The sequence below is a fragment of the Empidonax traillii genome, unplaced genomic scaffold, assembly GCF_003031625.1.
Source record: "Empidonax traillii isolate 1590-97213 ecotype Southwest subspecies unplaced genomic scaffold, ASM303162v1 scaffold750:size552251, whole genome shotgun sequence".
Taxonomy (NCBI): Eukaryota; Metazoa; Chordata; class Aves; order Passeriformes; family Tyrannidae; genus Empidonax; species Empidonax traillii.
The window spans coordinates 19,548-41,019 of record NW_020955943.1 but is presented as its reverse complement, the minus strand read 5'-3'; the positions used below and the strand labels follow the sequence as shown (position 1 = coordinate 41,019).

General features: G+C 38.4%; 2 protein-coding genes across 3 annotated transcripts in view; one reads left to right on the top strand and one right to left on the bottom strand.

Annotated features, from left to right (window-relative positions):
• CYFIP1 (cytoplasmic FMR1 interacting protein 1) overlaps positions 1 to 21,472 on the bottom strand; it is a 53,580-nt gene that overhangs the window by 12,632 nt on the left and 19,476 nt on the right. For both annotated transcript variants that reach the window (XM_027900799.1, XM_027900798.1), the window contains exons 19-22: positions 20,421 to 20,620; positions 14,696 to 14,783; positions 3,104 to 3,247; positions 1,468 to 1,558 (exon numbers count right to left, since the gene is read on the bottom strand). In XM_027900799.1, coding sequence (XP_027756600.1) covers positions 1,468 to 1,558; positions 3,104 to 3,247; positions 14,696 to 14,783; positions 20,421 to 20,620 — 523 coding nt within the window. The remainder of the gene's footprint in view (positions 1 to 1,467; positions 1,559 to 3,103; positions 3,248 to 14,695; positions 14,784 to 20,420; positions 20,621 to 21,472) is intronic.
• Positions 5,325 to 9,247, top strand: LOC114066259 (fibronectin type III domain-containing protein 9-like). Its single transcript, XM_027900801.1, has 2 exons — positions 5,325 to 5,757; positions 8,071 to 9,247. The coding sequence occupies exon 2, from the start codon at positions 8,201 to 8,203 to the stop codon at positions 8,870 to 8,872; it is 672 nt and encodes a 223-aa protein (XP_027756602.1). The 5' UTR covers positions 5,325 to 5,757; positions 8,071 to 8,200; the 3' UTR covers positions 8,873 to 9,247.

Below are 21,472 nucleotides of genomic sequence, written 5' to 3'. Positions count from 1 at the left end.
CTGTCTCTGCTATTTCTTGGAAGAGACTCTCCAGGGGGTTATTATGTGTCTGTTCTAGAAATAGTTCAGAACACGTAAACTACATGTATCAAGACAAAACATGATAGGAACAGGGGCAGTGAAGGAGCAGAAAATCAGGTGTGGTTTTAAGATCCAGTCCAATTCTAGTTGCTATGATCTTCCATTGTAAAAACAGGAGTTGCTTTGATTTCTTGGTACAGTAGGCATCTAAACATACAGTATTTATTTTGGAAGAGTAAATATGAGGTCCAAATTGTTTGCTACCATTGTACAAGTAAAGTTCTGCCTTTCCTATAGGATGGATTGTCTTTTAACATTAAGAAAAAGGTTTCTCCTAAAGTCTCTGGGCATCTCCTGTCATCTCACCTCACAGGTGAGGATTTCTGGCAAGAGACTGTGAGCTTCCTAATGTCACCTGAAGCATCACAGACCCTTGTGATGCATAATCTACATCTGAGAATACCCACTGCTTTTGTGGTAAGACTTTAATGAATGGATAAAAGCCTCAGATACATTATTTTTATATTGCTAACTACCATGATTCATCCACTTCTATGCTTCAGGGAGAAAAATAGGAAGGAAACACTTACTAAGACCTCAGTTTCATTTAAACATTGGTAATGAGCGTCAAGCAAGCTGTGGGAAGCAGAAAAAAAACAACCTCATTCCAGTTGGAGTGGCATTTAATAAAACTAAGCAACTCTGGAAAAATAAACTCAGGAGGTGGGTGGCACATGGAGGGAATAATTTGTGTTAATTAAAAGTTGTGGAGGAGGAATATTTTGAAGGGGGGGAGCAGATTCAAAATTTCAGTGAACAATGTGATAAATACTAATTAGCCAATTATTTCTCCATAGTGGCAAGTGGCTTTCAAAGCCATTTTTTCTCTTGCAACTGTCACTCCTCCTGTTGAGCAGCTAAGATGCACCCCACACATGCCTCAGACATAACTATTCTAGCAGGACCAGTTTGCCTCTCAGCAGTATCACTCCTTTTATCTTATGTTTGATAAGGGCAAAGGAAGAGGGAATAAAGGCTGTTCCAGAGAATCAGGGTTATCTAAATTATATATTTAAAACGAAAAAATGTGAGAGGCTAATTTGCAGAGGGAAAAGCTCAACACACTCATGAAAAAGACTAGAAATAGAAACTATTGTGAACATCCCAGCTCAAGATCAACTGTGTTTTAAGACTGTCTATATACAGATTGCCATCCTTTCGCTCTATGCACAGAAGTCTTAAAATGTAATTTCGGAAAGCCCAGCTTTCAATGATTCATGTTGTGGGAATACACAAAATAAAACAAAATACCAAAGCCTAACACAGACTGTTGATTATCAGGAGGCAAAAGAGGGAGGGAAAGACAGATATATATACAAGATCCAGAAGACAGTGGTTAGTATCATCTTATTAAGGCTGCTATGATAACACCAAACATGAACTAACCTGGAGAGCCATACTCATGTCTTGGTAACCTACAGATCTTAGGCATCACTTCCATTAGGGTCTTGACATACTGAAGAATTGTTCCTTGTAACTAAGAGAAAACAGATGTATGTAAACATGTCAGTGTTACTGAACTAAGAATCTTTACCATTTACAATTGCATTCAAACTACACATGAATTGAAGCAGCTCTAAAAATCTTGGGTTTAATTCCACCAGTCATCACATTTAAAAAGGCAACTTTTTCAGATTAATAGAACTGCACTTTCCTTCCTGTGGCATTCATTACACACTTTTTGCTACAAGAAGAGTGGCACAACGGCTAAGGCCAGGAAGGTAAAAAAGATGAAAACACGCTCTTGTCTTGCACACTGTCTCTACTGTCCAACTAACTTTTAGTTTTTTGGTAAAAAAGTTACATCTGAATACTTTAAAAACTATTCAAAAAGCATATGAATACTTTCAAAAGCAACAAGAGAGAAAAGCTTATGATAAGGTATGTCTGTAACTGCCCAAACTGGCTCTTCTGGACATACCAGTTGAGACACAGTTCCCAGCCCACAGTCAGTTTGTCTTCCTCCCGCTCTTATCTGTCTCCCCACATCTGAGCATCTGCATCAGGCACTGGCAAGATACCTTCCCCCAGGCCTTTTAACCTTCTTTGTAAATGACCAAGCATTCAATGCCACCTTTAATGAATTGACAAGATTTGCCACTAAGTCATTAAAAAAAAGTTCCTCATAAAATACAATAAAACACCCCTCAACACCCAAACCCTGAAAAATACATTTGTTTTCCTCTTTCCCTGAAGATTAGACTACAGCACTTCTTCAAGCATGCTACAGCCTTTCTAGAACACCAAAAATGTAATTAGAACATTTTGGGAATTACTATAAACAAACTGCCAAGTGTGTCAAGTGCCTGAAGTGCGATTATGAATGCCACAGTTTTCCCCAGTCGAATTTTTTGGCAGGAAGTTTCTTACAAGCAACAGGGACAGGGCAGAAAAGAATTTCTTTAGCTTAAATTTACTGCAGTACATTATGGCTGTATATATAGATGCTAATAATACAGCAAACAGCCAGCCCCTCAACCTCCTCCTAGTTACAGAAAAGATCCCTTCCAATACAGGATACCCAGGTTGTATGGAGAACATCTTCAACATCTGGTCTGAGCACCACTGCTAAATCAAGCATGGAGATTAAACCTGGCTTGTTATTAAGGATTCATCTATTAATGATGTCATTAGTGACAGCCCTGAAGTTAGGCTCAAGGCAGAAAGCACACTCCAGCTCAAAAAAATATCAAGAAAGAAAATTTACAGTATGGTCTTTAAGTTGAAATCAACTCATTTGAAATACTCACACTTTTCCAGAGTCTACCTAGGTCCTAACATCATAGGCCTCCACAAATTAAATTCATCTCCAATGAAGCATCCAAGATTTTCAAAACACTGCTCAGGGTACCAAGGAATATTTACTGCTCGCACAAGACTGTCAAGCCCAGCTTATATTGAACCTCAGTGAAAGTTGTTTTAATTATTTTTATCCGACATCTTCTTTTCACTTTGCTTTCCCTCAGACATTTCCTACCAGAAACCCTTTGGAATAGCAGAAAACAAAAGACAATTAGCATACCAGGCTCTTGACAACTTTCAGCAACTCCTCCATCACCACAGCAATGCCCTGATATCCAAGAAGTCTACAGATGACCTTAAAGTGAGGGGGACCAACAAAATTCCTGTAGTTGCTGTAGATGCTGGAATATGCCAGATTCAATGCCTAAAATGAGAGAACGCACATGATCAATGGAAACTTTGTCTGCCTGTATCTTTATAATAATATAATTTAAACAGTGTTTTAAAGCATAACAGAAGTAAAATAACATTGTCTCCCACTGTCACTCTGGAAAGTTTAATTACAGAGTTACCATTTTGTAAGGCAGGAACTTCAACCATAATCTCTGTATTAGAAAGACAAAGTTGTAACCACCTTTTTTCCCACTAGACATCTTCCATTTACCATTTATAAAGCCATGAACACTTCTTCTTTTGTATTTTTTTTATTTACATGAGTATAAAAGTTTTAAGAGTAATCAATGCCGATGTTCAGATCCTTGAATTTAAAGCAAAGCTTCTACTCCTGTATCATCTATTTTATGCACAAAACATCTTGAAAGAAGTTGCTTCAATTTTTCTTTTTTTAAGTCTCTGAGTACTCACCTACAAGTAAAAGCCTCCTGCAGTTACTGCTCTCTGCAACTAATTAATAAGAACCTTTCTTCTTCAAACCCCTTAGCTGTACACAAGATCAAAGCAAATCTAAGTCTGGGATGTAACCTCATGGAAATTCTTCAAGAGCTTTATAAATAGGACCAGGTGCTTTGCCATATTATAATTTATTTCTATGAAAGGGAACACAACTGTACAGACTGATGCTGTGTGGGGATTTAAGAACTGTTTGCTGAAGGCACAGATCAGAGAGGAGTTGGATAACTTGACATCCTCTATTTCTGCAACTGCGTTGTTCTCCTAATACCCTGAAATTTAATTTTAAGAGGGAATCCTGCTCTTCCTTTATCCTTTCTTATAGAAGGGACTGTTGTGTTTCGTTTTATTTTCTGCAGTTTCATTCTCTCTAATACACACATGGAAAATAGCATACTATTAGACTTTTAACTTCACACACAGCTGTTACAGAAAATTTTCCAGGAAGAACATTTCCTTCAGTGCAGATCCTGCCCTAATTACCCTATCCTACCTAATTACCATGTAAGTCAACACTAGATATTGTAAAATATGGCATTAAACTACTGGGAATTCAAGTAATGAAATTCTACCAAGCTCTTCAAGGATTTTAGTCTCATAATAGAAAAGGACTTAAATACCATTTTTAGAAGCAATCGGGATCAAAAATGTATACTTTTATTTATGTTGTAAATCTCTATATAAACAGCAGTTTCCAATTGTGGTCTTAGAAATTCAAAAATTGTATTCTAGATGCAAACTAAAACAGACACTTGAGTAATTATTAGAATCCTAATACAAAGCAGATTCCTGGCTGATCTGGCCAGATCAGAACTGGCTATAAAGCCTAACTCCAAACATGTCCCATGAGGGGGACAGTCTAAAGCAGTATCCCTCTAGTACAACCTGTGCATTTCCATAGCTCTCCACATATGGAAAAGGGTTCCAGGGCAAACACAGTGCAGAGAACTGGTAAAACCTTAGGAGCAGATGTGCAGATCAACGTACTGGTACACTAAGCATTTACAGAACTGCCCCTAAAAGATGAGATTTCCTCTTTTGCTATTGATGCTTCCAGGCAGGTAGGTCTCCACAACAAATGTGTCCAAACTATCTGTTTCGACTATAGCACAAGGAGAATTTTGCTTCAGTAGGTTAAAAAGCCCTTTACTGCTGTGAGGTTAAGGGAAGGGAACTTCAGACAGCAAAAATTTGTCATAGACAAGCAAGTCCTAAACACATGATTTCAGTGTTTAAAACACTCACCGATATATAACAATAAGAAGCCAGCCAACCTAAAAATACATCTTTCTTTAATGTAAACCTCATGGGGAGTACCTAAAATGATCCCCTGTAAACACTGGAATTTTGGAGCTTTATGAACTGTGAGAAGGGATTTAGAAAATACCATTACACACCATCACCCCTTCCCCCCAATGATGCACAAAAGCATAAAATCCTTAGCAAAGAAGCCACTAACAAAAAGGGAGTGGGGGCGGAGAGGGAGGGAAGGCAAGTTGTTGTTCATTATTTTTCAATCTACACTTGCTCCCTCCCCTACTTAAATTAAAAAAAAAAAAAAAAAAAGAGTTGTTAGTTGCTGATGTCATCTAAGTGCTAACATTAATCACTCACAGCATCACTGGTCCACGCACAAGAGCATATAACAGGGATGCTCAAGCAGTACACTGTCCAAGGGAAGGCAAGCAAGAGAGGGAGAAAAAGACATTTTTTTTTTCTCCTGTATAGTCTTTGAAAAGCAAGGCAACAGCATCTTTAGAAAAGATGTGCTCTTGAGTGAATTTCAGTGGAAGAGACAAAGAAACCATGCCACCAGCAGCATCGGAGAAAAAAAAACTGAAATCACCAAGCAATGAGAATTCAGTCCAGGGAATCTGAGGGGAAGAAAAAGCAAACTGGCAAACAGAGATCAGTCAGGAAATAATTCAAATGGAAAGGGATACAGAAAACTTGGTGTCTAAATCATTTTCACGGCAGCATCGCCACATGAAAATTCTGTTCTGAAATTTCCTTCAGGAAGTGACGGTAAGTACTGACTTTCTGATCCATAAAACATCAAATGGTTTTTCCAAACATTTACATGTCAGTAACTATGTGTCTTCTAAAAACTGATGTTTTGTAACATTAGAAACATGTAACTGTTTTTTAATTACAGTATAAACATTCTACTTAGAAAATGCTGTCAGGATTAAATTGATGAAAGTATTGTTTCTAGGCTGTGTTAGGAAGTGTTCTATTAAAATAAAACAAAAATTAATTTTAAGTGCTAGGGATATACCAGCTAAAGAGAAGACAACCGAGAAAGTAAAAGCTCTGATCTTACTAATGCACCCAATTTCAGTATCTGCAGTAGCTGGGTAGATGCCAAAATGTGTCTGTCTAGTAACTTTATCTGATAGTAAACTCAGTTCCTTTATATTGTTTCTGTATTAAAAGGGTGCACTTACCACACAATTAGAACAGTAGCATCTACTCAGATCTGTCATATCCATGGTTTTACATAATGAAAATAAACATACATCTTTTTTCTTCTCACTTCCCAATAAGTATAATCCAAAAGCCTTGAGCAATGATTTTATTACAGAAATAGGCACATGATTCTTACTATTAATGTAATGTCACTATCAAAATCCCACTAAAATGATATATACTTTTCCAGTATACTATATAGTATAAAATGCAAGTATTACTGAATAATTTCAGAACGTGTTATGAGAAATTCTTACAAGATTTCTTCCTCAGAAAATTTGCAATACTTAATTGTTATTTAGCCAGGAGATGTAACATTTTAAACCAGATCATAACAAATTCATTTTTATAATGAAGTCATAAACAATTAAATACAGTGTTATTGTAATGGCCATTTATCTTCATAAAAAAAGTAAGGAACTTTCAAAGTGGAAGAAAAACTTTCACATGAGTGCCACTGGAAACAGACAATCAAATGAAGAGAATCAGATTAAATTGCTGAGATGGGCTCTTTTTCAAAAGTTACACTCACAACAGTACAAGCAAAACTAGATGAAAACACCTACTGGCTGTTATTACATATTCTTTCATAGATGTGTTTAGAAAACTGCACAACAGATGTTTTCCTTTCACTATTTACAGTGGTAACACATACCGAGAATCCCAAAATACTGGCAGGCTTTCTATTTTGAATTTTATTATGAGAAGTTCAGGCTTCAGTTCATAGCAGACAGTCTATGGGATTACATAGAATCACTTAGAACAGAAAAGACTGTTAGTAATTTAAAAAAAACCAAAACACTACTTTTCCAAGAGGTATGCTACAGTGAAAGCTGTATTTCACTAAGCTTAACTTGAGAAAGCTTTTCCAAGAGGTCAACTAGCATCAAAACTAGATATTGTGATAACTGATACCACCAAAATACAGTCATCACAGCCACTGCCGCAGTGGAGCCGCAGGAGCCACAGATGTGCTAATTCACCAGCAAAAAATGGAGCGTATCATAGAACCACAGAATGGGTTGGGTTGGAATTGACCTTAAAGATCATCTAGTTCTAACACCCCTGTGATGGGCACAGACACCTTCCACAGCTTCTCTGGGCAACCTGTTTCAGTGCCTCACTGCCCTCACAGTAAAGAATTTCTTCTTAATATCTAATTTAAATCTACCCTCTTTCAGTTTAAAGTCATTTCTCCTTGTTGTATCACTATGTGCCCGTGTAAAAAGTCCCTCTACAGCTGTTCCATCAGCCCCTCTTAGGTACTGGAAAGTGCTGTAAGGTCTCCCTGGACCCTTCTCCTCTCCCAGTTGAATAGCCACAACTCTCCCAGCTGGTCTTCATTGCAGAGGTGTTCGTATTCATATTCATGAATACGAAAATAATGTAAAATATTGGAGACAATAATATCTGCTGATGTTTCCAAATACTATTTTGTTCTTCAATTGATTGTGACCGGCAAAAATGAAGATTTGTGGATGGTAGAGGCATTTATCCCTCAATATCAATTCCTGCCAACCCTCTTTTTCCATTTAACATAAAATGCAAGATACTCAGACTAGAGAAAAAACAACTGTTGCATTTTTCCATTATCACCTGGAAAAAAAAAATGTGAAAGGAAGTGATTTCCTTATTGCAGAATTCTGCAAAAATTCACCGTCTCTCAGGGAGAAAAGATAAAACTGGTTACTTGTACAGGCAGCAACTCTGATTGAATTTCTCTAAGTTTATGTTTATCCTTTCACTTGGAAGAGAAATACACACTTTAAAATACCCCAAACTCTATGAACTTTAATCTCACAGTTACTTACATTGCAGTACCAAAGATGAGAGCATACTCTCCTAATAAACTCCATTCCTAAATTACAGAGCACTACGATTAAGATCCACACAACATTCTCAGTGTCACGGTGTCTCAGTTACCTCCAAAGAACACCTTCCCTTTCCGCAGGGAAGGGAAGCGTCAAGAGAGGAAAAAAAACACACGAGCAACATCCTGATGGGAATAATCATCCAAAACATCACAGGAAACACGGCAATGGTAATTTGGCCTAAAATGGCCAGCTGTGTTGACAGCTTTTACAGCATCATGTACCACCCTAACTGGAACAACATGATATCCAGCTACTCGAGAAAAAGCTTTCAGAAGGAAGAGAGGGTGCCCACCAGTCGCTCCTCCTTTGTTGTTGAAAACTTAACTCCGCTAACCACGTACATCATGTGCGTGACCTGCCAGTCCGCGAACCCCTCCAGCGACCAGTGCAGAGTGTTTAACACGCTGGAACAAGACCCGGCATCTGCGAGCAACACCAAGAAAGAGCTGGCACTGGGCATCTGGCTCACCAGCAGCGTCCTCCTCCTCATCATTGCTGCAGTCCTCCTCTACGGCTGCCTGCACCTCCTGTGCTGCAGGAGACACGAGCGCTTGCAAGAACGAAACAGGACCTCTAAACAAGACCACGGGGAGGCATGGACCAAAAGCGAGGCTCACACCTCGGAGGACTTCAGCAGACAGAGACAACAGATGCAGGACACTGAGGAAAAGCATCCAGGTGGCATCCAGCTGGCCACAATCATAGAGAATCCCTCAGCGTGCAATGAGCCTGTCATGTCGGCTTCCAGAAGTCGGGAACGAGTCCCAGTAACGGGACAGTGCTCTGCTATAAATTAGAAACCCTTTGGCAGGGAGAAGATTTTTACTACATACGATATCCCAACTGCTTCCAACACATCACATGCATTGCCAGCGCTCACAACAGGGAGCTCTGACTGCTCACCCCAGCGCTCTCAGCTGTACCTCCAGTGTCACATCCCTTTCCAACAACCTACGTGCATCCAAAACTACTAAGAAGCAAAGGTTTACACTTCCAAGAAGTGAGCACTTCAGTTACACCCCACTGTTGAAAAATGAAGCATGTAGCAAATAATTGGTTTACATTTCAAGGGGGTTTTTTTGGTTGCTTTTCTTTAGTCTAAAACAGCAAGCAAATAGAAAAACTAATCAAAAGTGACCATGAGAAATTTTGTGGGGTTTTTTTTGTGGTTTTTGTTTGTTTGTTTGTGGGGGTTTTGTTTGGGGGGGGGGTTGTTTGTTGTTTTTGTTTTGTTTTTTTAACTAGAGTGAATAAGACTGAATAGAAGTTTTCAGGCAGCAACCCAGACTGCTAAACTACAGGCAACTGGAATGTACACACAGAGTGCAGTGGTTTGCCAGTGTGAGTTTTACTCCTACAAACCTAACTGCTTCCCAAACCACACACCACAAACTACTACACTCAGATTATACACTTTACTGGCCTTGGTGCTCTCCATAGCTCCCATCTGCACTGAGGTCAGTCTCAGCACGTAAGCTAAACTCACCAGGATTTCTGTAGTATCCTTTCATCTGTCTTTGAAATTTTCCCTTGGTCTAAATACATGCAACACAGTGACTTTGTAAGGACACTTCTAATTAAGGAAACATCCTGAGTTATCCTATCTTGCACTCTTCTGCTCCCACAATAAGCTGCCTTCTGCTCCACAGGCCAGTGACTCCCTGTAGAGCAAACAGAATTCAGAGAAGCAGCTCCTGGCCCTTCCTTCTCTCTTTCCCTTTCAGTTGTAATAATAAAACTCACTTATCAGCTGCAAATTTCTTTCCAATTGCATAGTACATTTTGTGTAAAGAAGGGGGGCAAGATAGTAAAAACACATTTTATTTTTGTAAGAAGAAAACCTGATTATCTTACTCTGCCTCGAGCTTCATGGCTAAGTGCCAAGGTCCTTCAGACAGAAACCTGTCCACTCTCACAACGTGACTACACTTGTCTGACTTACATGCAAAAGTCACTCTTAAGTGCATTTGTGTTCCATAAAAACATAATAAAATCTTAGTACTGCTATATAGTACATAGAAAATATAGGATATTTTGCCTAGAAAACAAAGGTACACTGTGACTGCAGGCATTTTAAATTGCTATTGGTATGAACATGTGTGAAATCAGCTCTTACTGACACAGCTAGGTTGTACCGGTAAAGGTTGGAGAACTGTTAGCTGCGCAGATGCCATCCCTTTCCATCATGCCCTGGAAGTTAGAGGAGTGTACAATTTTGGCAAGAGACTACCCAATTCCACAGCAGGTAGCAGATCTCTTCAGCTACTCTATTTTGACAACAATTCCCACAACTTCTGAAAGGCATCAACTCTCATAGTGGCAGGAAGACACAAGTTGGCATAAGTTTGATGCATCTTCTTTATTTTTTTTTTTACTAGGATAAGCATGGCACACAGAAATGTGTGCTGATGGGGGCAAGTATTACTTTTAGAAATCAGTTCAAAAAGCATCTGTATTGCGTGAAGTTAGCAATAAGGTGTTCTCCACCTGCTACAGAGCATTTCCTCCAGCTGACGTTTTTCTTTGTCTTGCACATCAGCCTCAAATAAACTTGAGAATTACAACAATGTACCGCTGTTTGAAATGATGGTGTTTCATGAAATAGACAATGAAAAACTCTCTTCAGAGCAGTGTTGGTTTCAGCCAACACTACAGGTTAACTTTGAAAAGCGGTGGTTGGGTAGTGGGGACAGAAAAAATGCTTTAAATTTTTTTTGTAATCAAATTAATGGTAACTCTCCTGTGACCAGGTTTTCATCAAAGAAAAGATGATTTTAATGTTAAAGGGATGGAGTCAAGACACATATTCTCATCTCTGCCAACATCTTGGGCCCTTGAAAACCTGTTTACCTCTCTGCATCTCTGTTCCTTTATGTGGGTTTTAAGGCAGTCCTATACACATATTTCCATACATTTATGTTATATACACGTGTATATATCCTACTGAGAACAAGGAGCAGTTCAGTCTTAGAGCAGTTTCGAGGCAATTCACCTACTGAATTTTGTTCTTTGTACATAAACACATATATCAAAAAAGACACTCTGTATCACACTGAGATGACAAAGTGGTACCATGGAAGCGCTCCCAAAGGGATTTACCTCATCTAAATATAAAACCATTCCACCCACAGAGTTTACTGTGCACTACTTAGACAAACATTTATATCATCTTAGAATCAATGAACCATCTAGCACCCATTGCAAATGAGCGATGTATACAGAGTGTCATCTGTGTTCTCCACTAGCTTTGAAGAACTCATGTCATCACACACTCACAGAGCTACATGATTCTTTCTCTCTTGCTTAGAAAATTTTATTACAGATTCATTCAGGTTCATTTTGGCAGTTCTGTGTTTTGGTAGTTCACTGTCCAGTTGTAACAGTCATCTAGTAAGGGGCAAACATTCTAAGTGATTACCAAACTCATAACGAGTTACAACATAGTGCGGACTGATGTTAATTACCAGCAGGAGATAAAAACCCATTATATTCACATTGAAAAGTACCTTCCAAATGGGTGTTTTTCAGAAAACAAATGAGTTAGCATTTAGAAAATGCAGGAGACATGCAAACATGAAAATCTTTGGAAATACTGAATACAGCAGAAAGAAAGCTCTTTAATTCTGATCTACACAACCTCTATAAAACCAGGCATTTCATTAACATGCAAAGTTAGTTCAAATCCCCAGAGGAGACTCTTCCTTATATGTACATTATTAAATATTTTATGCATCCACTCCTTGTTGCCAAGTTCCAAACTGCTAACATTAATTTCATTAATCCTACTCACCTACCTGAGTAAAGGAATTTCAATGACCACGCTCAACAAGCTCTTAAAATATTCCATCTCACTTAAAAGGTTGAGGAGCTTTTGCAAGTCAGCCCTTCCCACCTGACATCCTTCTCAGCCACAAGAAATAAGTTTTATCTGTGGGGTTTTGTTTTGCTAAATGGATGAATATATCGCTCAGAAAACATTAGATGCAAAAGAGAATGTTGCTTCAACTGTCTATGCTAAGCATCAATACACATTAGTATAGACCAAATGCTTTGATTCATTTAGAAATATCTGGGAATATGTGATCACTTGGAGATCCAAACTAAAAGCCTCTTTGATTACACTTAAGTACATTGCTCATGCAAAGCTTCTGCACAGAAAGTGTTCAGCCATTACAGTGCAATACATGCATGTATGAGTGTACATATACACAAAAAATCAAAATACTCTTGAATTGACCTAAATAAATACCATGCATGGCTAAAGAAAACTAAAAACTCAAAAATGCCAAAAAAACACCAAATCAACTAGCAACAAAAACGTCCAATATGGAAAAGTCACATCTCCTCGCTATATGATCAGTGTGAAGGGCTCACCTGAACATCTTAAACAGTTCAAGAACTAAAAAAAAGACAAAATTACAAAAAGAAAACCCTCATAGCTACTCTGTATTTCCTTATTATCCAGTCAGGAGGCAATTCAACAATGTAACAAGGATGTGCTCTGTAACAAGCCTGGCTATATACTATGCAGAATAATATTGCACAGTCATATTCCACACTAGAAAATGCGGACTCTATCAAGTAAGAATTCCTGTCTTACACTATCCATACAGTAGAAGTGTAAAAAATTCCATTCAGATATCCTCAATTTCAAAAACCACACTATATTCAAGAACAAAATCATACTCCTGTAAAAATTTAAAATTACAGAGAGTCAGGAATATTTGCTAATATAGGCATATTTAGTTATGAAATTTGCTTCAGAAATGCAAGTAAGACCCCACTCAATTGCTTCTGCTCATGGAAAAAAATAATCAAGATTTCTGAAAACATAGAGCTCTCAGAGTAAAGATCACTAAACTCATTTTAATAATGTAACCTGACTGAAAAAAAGTGTTCCTCAGTTAATCCTCTGTCACTCATCCCACTGTATCATCACTCAGATAAATTAAGTTAGCAATCTCTATGAAATTCAGCAGGTTTTTTTGCTCTACGCTGCATCTGGTCAGCTCCTAAAATAGTAAGGAACACAATAATTCTAATGTAAGAAAATCCCACTTTCCTATAAATTACTGTTCCCTGTTGGCAAATAATTATATAAAACACTATTCACAGGACCAGACAATCAGCTGTTACATTCCACATTAAGATATGTGAATCATTTTCTACTTCCTTTACATTTTAAAGGCATGAAAGTTTTACAAATACAACAGATATTTTAGGACTGAAATCTGTAACTTCTGAGCTATCTCTTCAGCACTGAAAAACTAGATTGCTGGGCAGAGATTGCACCACATAGTTAAGATATGATGTACAGAAAATAACAGTAAGACATAGACTAATTATGTTCGTGTTTAAGCAGGAGGTAGAAAATGAAAGTAGCCTGGCATGACACTTACAGCACACTTGCATAAATTAAAAGTATAACCAAGTACGTATTTTTAAATAATTTCAAATAATAACAAATAATTTTTAAGTTTTTTTATCATCAATCCTCTAATTTGATCCTTATATTTTCATTTATCTTTTCCATACTTAAATTTGCCTCCCTGGTACTCAGGAAAGCAATGCAAAATACAGAGTGACAGCTTGTTAAATATTCTCAAATTATTTGCTGAAGATATCACTGCTGGTTTTTACTGCTGTTGGAAGTAGATCAGTATTTCTGACTGGATATTAAAAATCCAGATATACGTTAATGCATTATGCCTTTAACTGTCATTAAGACTTAGGCAGTAATTCCAAAGCGTAAGAAAATAGATCTGCAGTAATTAGGGAGTACAAATCTATCACACATGAGCATAGCATTGGTCCTGTGAATACAGGTTAATTTTCCTCACTTGGGTAGCCCCATGAAAACCCACAACTATTCACTTGTGCCAAGTACTCTTTCAACTTGTCACCCACGTAAGCTCCTTTCCAACCTTAGTATCAGGGATTGCCTTAAGGCACAGAGTATGTGACTGCATATCATGTACACATTTACTGAAAATCTTCCAGGCCCTCCTAATCTGCAAAGCAAGAAACACGATGCTAATGCAGGAGATGAGATGGCCCGAATTCCCATTTCATCCCAATGACTTTGAGGCCCTTGGTTGGAAGACGCCAAAGGAATACTACATTTAAAAAAAAAAATAATTTAAGTAGTTTGGTATCTGATAGTTTATGATGGTCAGAATCTGTATTCCTTTTAAGGCAGATAACATCTGAAGCAATTTTTCCAATATTTTCCCTTTACTTCAGTCTTGCTCACTGTGACAAGGGAGCAGCTGCACCCAAGATGGGCTCTCATTCTCACTTCACCAGATGAGTAATTAATCTTTTCTTTAGATCTGCTCTGCCACTATAAGCAACTGTGCAATGCAAGGTGGTTGAGAGAAGGAAATTATTTTTAGCTATGTCAAATAAGACTAACCATCAGACTAATCACTTGCACTTTGGCTGAAACATATGGTGAGCTTCACAGCAAAGTCTGAAAAAAAAGTGTATGTTCAATTTAAACTACACACAGAATGTATCTCAGACTATTTAATAACTTTCATATACCATACTTTCTATAATTAAAAGGAGATACCTTTAAACATTAGCAAACCATAAACATAAAGGGAATTAAATCCAACCTTTGATCCATAGAGATACTGTGGCTGTGCATTAGGCTGCTTATCTCGCTGAAACTCCTGAGAAAATGGTAGCACGGTCCGAACAAATCTATAAAAAAAAGTAAAGAATTCATTAGTTATACTTAGGTTAGTCAGGGTGCATCTGATGCACCTTTCCTGTATTTTGTCTGCATATAAAATCAAATATAAATAAAATCAAATAAATGTATTCCCTGCTTTTGTCTGCATATAAAATCAAAGCCAGACTGGTCACCTTTCATCCCTAGTAGAAACTGGGGAAGCACACAGCCTGTACTGCCCAAAACATGGACACAAATCATAATGAGTTCAATTGTTACTCTTCTTCCAGTGGTGTGCAGAATCCCAAAATAGTCCTCACCTTTACTCTAGCCCAGCCCAGCAAATAAGGAAGCAACTAACAAAGTAGCAATAACCTCTCACGGGGAGTAAGGAAACTCCTTGAGCTCGCAAAATTAAATCCTTGAGAAAGAAGTACACATTCTATTTAATGTTTCGAAGCTTTATTCCCCCCCCCCCCAAACTCACAGCAGGAGATGTTAGATTGTTACCTTAAAAAAAAGTGATGAGGAAGGGTATAATCCTTGTAGCAAAATCAATGTTTCCAAAGTTTGATCAAACTTTAGCGCGAGCAAATACAAATACAAACCACATTTAGCTTTACCTTTGTATGCTGTTCAGAGGACTGCAAGAGAACTGCAAAGACACGAAGCAGTGCAAAAAATAGCATCAAATAGCCAACTGAGTGCCCAGCTGAGGGCACCAAAGTCAGAAGGACTGCTCACAAGTCCTCCTGTGAACAAGCAGCACAGACTTTCCCCCCTATGTTCCCTCTTAATAGTGTAATGCACATACGGCAGCACTGCAGTTTTAGTGCAGAAAGAAGCTAATCAATATCTACTGCAATTCTGGTTCTGCTGAACTTCACTAGACAGAGGAAAATTTTTGGGGGGGCTGTTTATGAGTTGGATGGCCACTTTATTTTTTAACTTGATTAAAAGGGATTTCTTGCTAAGTGGTGCAAAGCTGTATATGCACATCGAAAAGGGAAAAAACTATTTAAGGAGTGTACATCAAATCATTGCATCAGATCAGGCTGGTCTGAGTGAGAATCCAGCAAAATAAATGCATCTAGGACAAGGTTTCAGTAAAGAGAGTAGCAGTAAGAGAGAGAGTCACATTATGTTATGGAGAGGCAATGTCTAAGGCTAAGGATACAACAGGCTAATGAGACTGCGTCATTCTAGGAGGTATGTGACTAATCCCAATATATCATTCAGGTAAGTATTAGAAATTTCTTCTCTCAAAACTAAGGGCTACACAGAAACCTTTACAGTTCAGCATCATCTACTATTCTTCAAACTTTTTATCTGTGTGTGTGCGTGTGTTTTCTTTCTGACATTCTCCTGCTCCTCCTCCAAGAAACAGACACATCTCTTTGAAGGACTGAAGCTCTTTGAGTGTCAATTCTAAAGCTAAGTAAATTTTTACTTTCCCGTGGATACTGATTGGATGCAGGCTTCAGCACACTCCAAGATAATCAGTTTCATTTTTAATCAGTGTTGATGATCTCATAGCAATTTATCCATTTTAATCAGCACAAGTTGTAAGCAGTCCAAGTAGATTAAGCAGATGAAAAGCCTTCTGGCTTACCAAAGCTTTGCAATGGTGATTGCTAAAGGACAACATGAGCCCCCAAAAGTAAAGGGATCATATAATTTAATATTGGTGTTTCTGTGATACCTGCCAGGAAGCAGTTCATAGTGAGCACTTCACAAACTAACCTAAATGATTCTATGATTCTAATTATCACAATCTATTTAAGGAGATATCTGAAAGAGACCACTTTGGTCAATGAGCCTGCTGACTTGCTACTGCAAGCACCAGGTCAGAAAAATGCACAAACTTCCTGAGCTTTATCTCAGAAGTAATAAGATATCACAATCCTCCATCCCTGCTCCTACAAAAACTGTCCCTTTGCACTTCCCTGCCCAATTGGTATGAATATTTTTAAATTTCAGCCTTCTCAAATTAGCTTGTCCCATCTACCAGATCTAAGAGTAGCCCTACACCTACTCTTTTAGTGAACGTTAGATCCCACTCACCCTTCCTGAATATGGATGTCAAGATGGAGAGAACAGAGGAAACAGCAGGCAAAACAACACATGAAAAAGAAATAGATGTCCACCAATCCATTGCTATGACTTTTCCTTTTGGCAGAAAGACTTTTTGTGTGGTTGGGAAAGGTAGTTGACTACGGTCACCTCTACTTTGCATGAGTTTGTATCTCTGCACCATTTGGCTCTTTGTAGCAGAAACTAGGTAATTTTCAATGCCAATGCTTTGTTTCAGCAGTGTCTGAAAGGCCTGAACATTTTTCTGAAGAGTGACTGTCAGAGTATATGCAACATAAGAAGACACAGCTGTTCTCTTGTGAATGCTAGTCTCAAAAGCATCATGAGAGAGACAGAGAGCTTGCAAAAGGAAGAGGGAGAGGCAGGCAGGCAGGAAGAGTGAAAAATAAAAAGCTGGTCTTTTTGTTCATTCTGTGATAAATCTGTACCCTTGGAAGAAACATGTCACACTGCATTTGGAAGATTGCTATACAAGTGAATTTATACCAGAGAACACAGATTTGGGTAATGTGTTGAGAGGAGACGGAGCTACTAGTCTGACTACTGTGTCCAAGAGCTTGTATCATTTGTGTCAAGAAAGCACAGAAAATCTTCTATTTAAATAAATATAAGGCTGTCTCGCACTTGCTCCTCTGTTAGTTCTTAACACAAAACAAGCTGTCATGAAAGGAAAAGACAAGTTTAGAATTAGTAAAGAACATAAGGCAGGAAAAGGGACACTGCAGATACTGGAAAAGGAACAAAGAACAAAAATGTGTATGTTGCCTTTATGTCATTTGAATCCTCTGGACAGCCCTAGACCTTCTAACAAAGTGGGCTACAGGGGAATGAAAAAGTACAGATGCACGCATAAGCATGACAAAGATTCCTGGTGTGGAAAGATCTCTGGCTTGGAAAGACATGTGACTGAGGGCCAACATGAGGGAGGGCTTTTAACAATAAATCTCAGGCAGAACAGAAAAGATAGCAAGTGGGAAATAGTCACTTACAGAAAAAAAAAATGGTGGGCAATAGCTTGAGAGCAAACAAGAAGAGACACTTGCAGCACACAGCTTCACTGCAGCACACCATGAGTACCAAAATCTCATGTAGTTTTATAAAAAGGACAGAACATAGCAATGGGGGAGGGGGGGGAATTATACCTGTAAAGGCCCAGAAATGCACTGACATCCCAACATTTTTATTTTACAGAAACACCTAAGCATTGCTAGAGGCTGGCATGTTTCCTGGGAGAAAAATTACCTTAAGCCTCCCTTGTTTTCGCACTCGGTCCCTTAATGGTTGCTGACAGCAGCGGGACACTGGACTAGACATGGCTTTGACCTCACCTGCCTTTGACCATGGCACTGAATCTGCAGTTCATATGCTTGTGCATTATCCAAAGGTTTGTTATCTTTCTTTCATGATCATCAACAGGTGGATTAAAAACCCCCTTGGATTTCACTGCTAAGGCCCATCCACAGAGGATCCCTCACTCATCTTCCCACTGCTTCTCCACAAACTGCTGTCCCAGAGTCTGGCCACAGCTGTACAGCTGGCCAGCATTAATAATTAGATTTCAGATAAATGGCATCTGCAATTGCTAAATTATTAAATCTTTTAATAGCAGCCTCACTGCTTAATCTCAGTACGTTATCAGATATAAAAGAATTCCTAAGTCCCAAATAATTAAACTTGCAATGTGTTTCAGCACTTCTGCATGAAAAGCCCCAGCTTTGAACTAATATGTAGAGGTTTCTAAACACTTGAACTCTTCTACAGATACCTGAAATTGTAACATTCCAGCACGCTTGGGAAAAGAGCTTCAAAGGTTACTGGATACAAGTTAATCTCACCAAAAAAAATACCAACTTTAAAAGAAGGACCCTTACACCCAGGCTGCAGGTAAATTAATATAAGGCAAGATACAGGTTTTACACATTTTCTGGGAACTCTGCCTCCAACCCCTCACACCACCAAGAAACCTCTCTGCTTTTCACCATGATTATTTCTCTTTCTTCCAACCTTTCATTGCTACTTTTCTTCCCTTGTTTCCATGTAGCCTTCATGTAAGACATTAGGTATGAGGAGTCAAGCGTTAGACCAGCAGCTCTCACACAGCTCCTCACTGTATCCTCCTGTATTTATACACAATAACCTGTACAGTTTAATGTAGAGAGCTCACCAATTTAAAATTCATACTAACAGCAAGGCAGCAATAGACATGAATGTGCTTAAGAACTTCCTGTTCCCTCTCTCACCAAAAATATCAAAGGGCACCATATAGCAAGTGCAACACATACATTAATTCTCTTCACAATGCTGCTTTTGACCAAAACCAAAGCAATTTTGTGATGAAATCAGACACACGGTACACAGATTGCCTAAGGTCTGGTTCCCTTTATCATCCCTTAAATTAATTACCCTGAATTAATTACCCAACAAGCTTGAGGATCAGTCTAACTCAATGCTTGTGTAGTTTTTAAACAGACAAGCAACTGCAAGACCTTGCTGGTGTCCTTTGACGCTTCACTCTGGCTTTCCAAGTGCTGTGGTCTGTGGTCCGTCAGTCCTTACAGCCAGGATAAACACAGACTAAACCATACAGGATCTACTGACTGTCTTTCAATAAAGCTGACAGGTGAAGCAGCAGCATCTCGTCAAGACTTTCTTTTAATATTATGCTTATATGATTCTTAATACAGCACACTGAATATTCCAGTACTCATCTCCAGATGCATCAACTGCACAGCAGCTCCCTCAGAAATATATTCAACTTTCCTATGCAAACAGATTTACTTAACAGAAGTTAGCCACAAAAAAAACCACTCCTCTTTTTTTTTTTTTTTTCTTTGCAGACAGAATCTTGGATCTAAAATACAACATAACCATCACAGAACATGTCAGACAGGGAAAGCTTTCCAAGGAGACAGTGAAAGATGAGAACAGGCTTCCTCCTCTTCCTACATCTCAATATTCAATATCACTTTACTGTCACTTCACGGGGCTTTTACCAAAACCTGAGTAAAGACTAAAAGCAACACAAATCCTAAAAACAGCACACAAGCAGGAAGCCCGTAAATGAAAAATCTCCAACACCGCACCTTCCCACTCATTCAAACCTTAGATCCCACCTTCCTCTTCCTATTTCCATTACTCACTCAAGGCTGCAACGATAGTTGCAGTGAACACTGAACTCTTCCATTCTCCAGTAAACAATTCTTTTCTTCACATTAACACAGAATCAAGAATATAATTTTATTTCCATTGTCTCACAGCTGAAGATCATGTATACCAAAATATCTTCCTGATACGCACTTTGCAGTGTTTTTGGACATGTTTTATTTTTCAAGCATATCATAACTAAATCATTAAAATGTCAGAATTTGGATGCTGTGGTTACATTTGATTTCTATTGTGGACAAATAAGAGGCTTCATACATTTAACAGTAATGAGTAAAATGACTCATGCTACTTCATTTGAAGTGGAAAATACTAAATGAATGGAGATGGGCTTGCCAACACTTGCTAGGAAGAAAGTTGCTGGAGGATGGCAGAATAACAGCTGCAAACAAAAAAGCTGCCTTGCTAACCTGTTAGTGGATCCATTGTAGCAGTAGTTTGGCAGGAAATCATAATTGAGTTCCCAAAAGACATGAAGAGTGATTCTTCCATAAGGGGCTGAAACATTGTGATTGGCTTCTCTGAACATGGCATCAAAGCTGTCCAAGGTCATATATCTACTCAGAAGCTTGTGAGTCATTTTGTTTATCTCTATCAAGCCATCCAGCTCCTACAAAAAACAAGAGGAAAGAGAGTGATGCATTTAATAAAGTGGAGAAACTGCAAGAAGTATATCAATAACCTTGACCAAACAGAAGACTAGCAACAAGTCAAAACAAACAAACAAACTGACTCTTCCCTAGTCTCCTACTTTGATGATAAGAGCTGGAAAGAACTGATGCTCTTGGGATTGTTTTGTAACAAAGAAAACCACCAAAACCCTCGGAGACTTTCAGAGTATTCATCAAAATCGTCCACGCTGCAGATGAGTCTCAAATACAGATCTGTGCCAATTCTGCCTCCACTGTGTAAAACTCCAACAGTTAAATGGGGTCAGACATAAACCAAAAGCATTTTTGTGATACCTTTTGAAGTAGGAAATACAGAAAGTAATTTATGCTAAGTAGGGAAATGGGTAAATTAGCTTCTGTAGTGCTACTGGTAGGAATAACATCACATTTACCCTAAATCCTTCTAAATTCATAAATGAAAGGAGTTAAGATGCAATGAAAGACCAGATCAGACATTTACAAATGTTGTGAAGATTTCCACAGAATCACTAGCTGCAGGCTACATAACCATATGTAAGCACTGCTTTTCATAATGCTTTCCCTCTTGACAAGAAATTCCTACTATAATTTCTGACACTTTCTTTAAACTAAACTAACCCCCATCTGACATAAGACACTGAAAACACCAAACAGAAAGAACATCTCTTTTTCCAAGAAATCTGAGCACAGCTTTTAAAGATTGCTGTACAATGACCTGGTGAACAAATGTCCAATGGTTTCACTTAGCTGTGTATCAAACTGCTGGTCATCTTCCCATACACTGCTCTGATTTAAGTGCTCCATATTTCAAA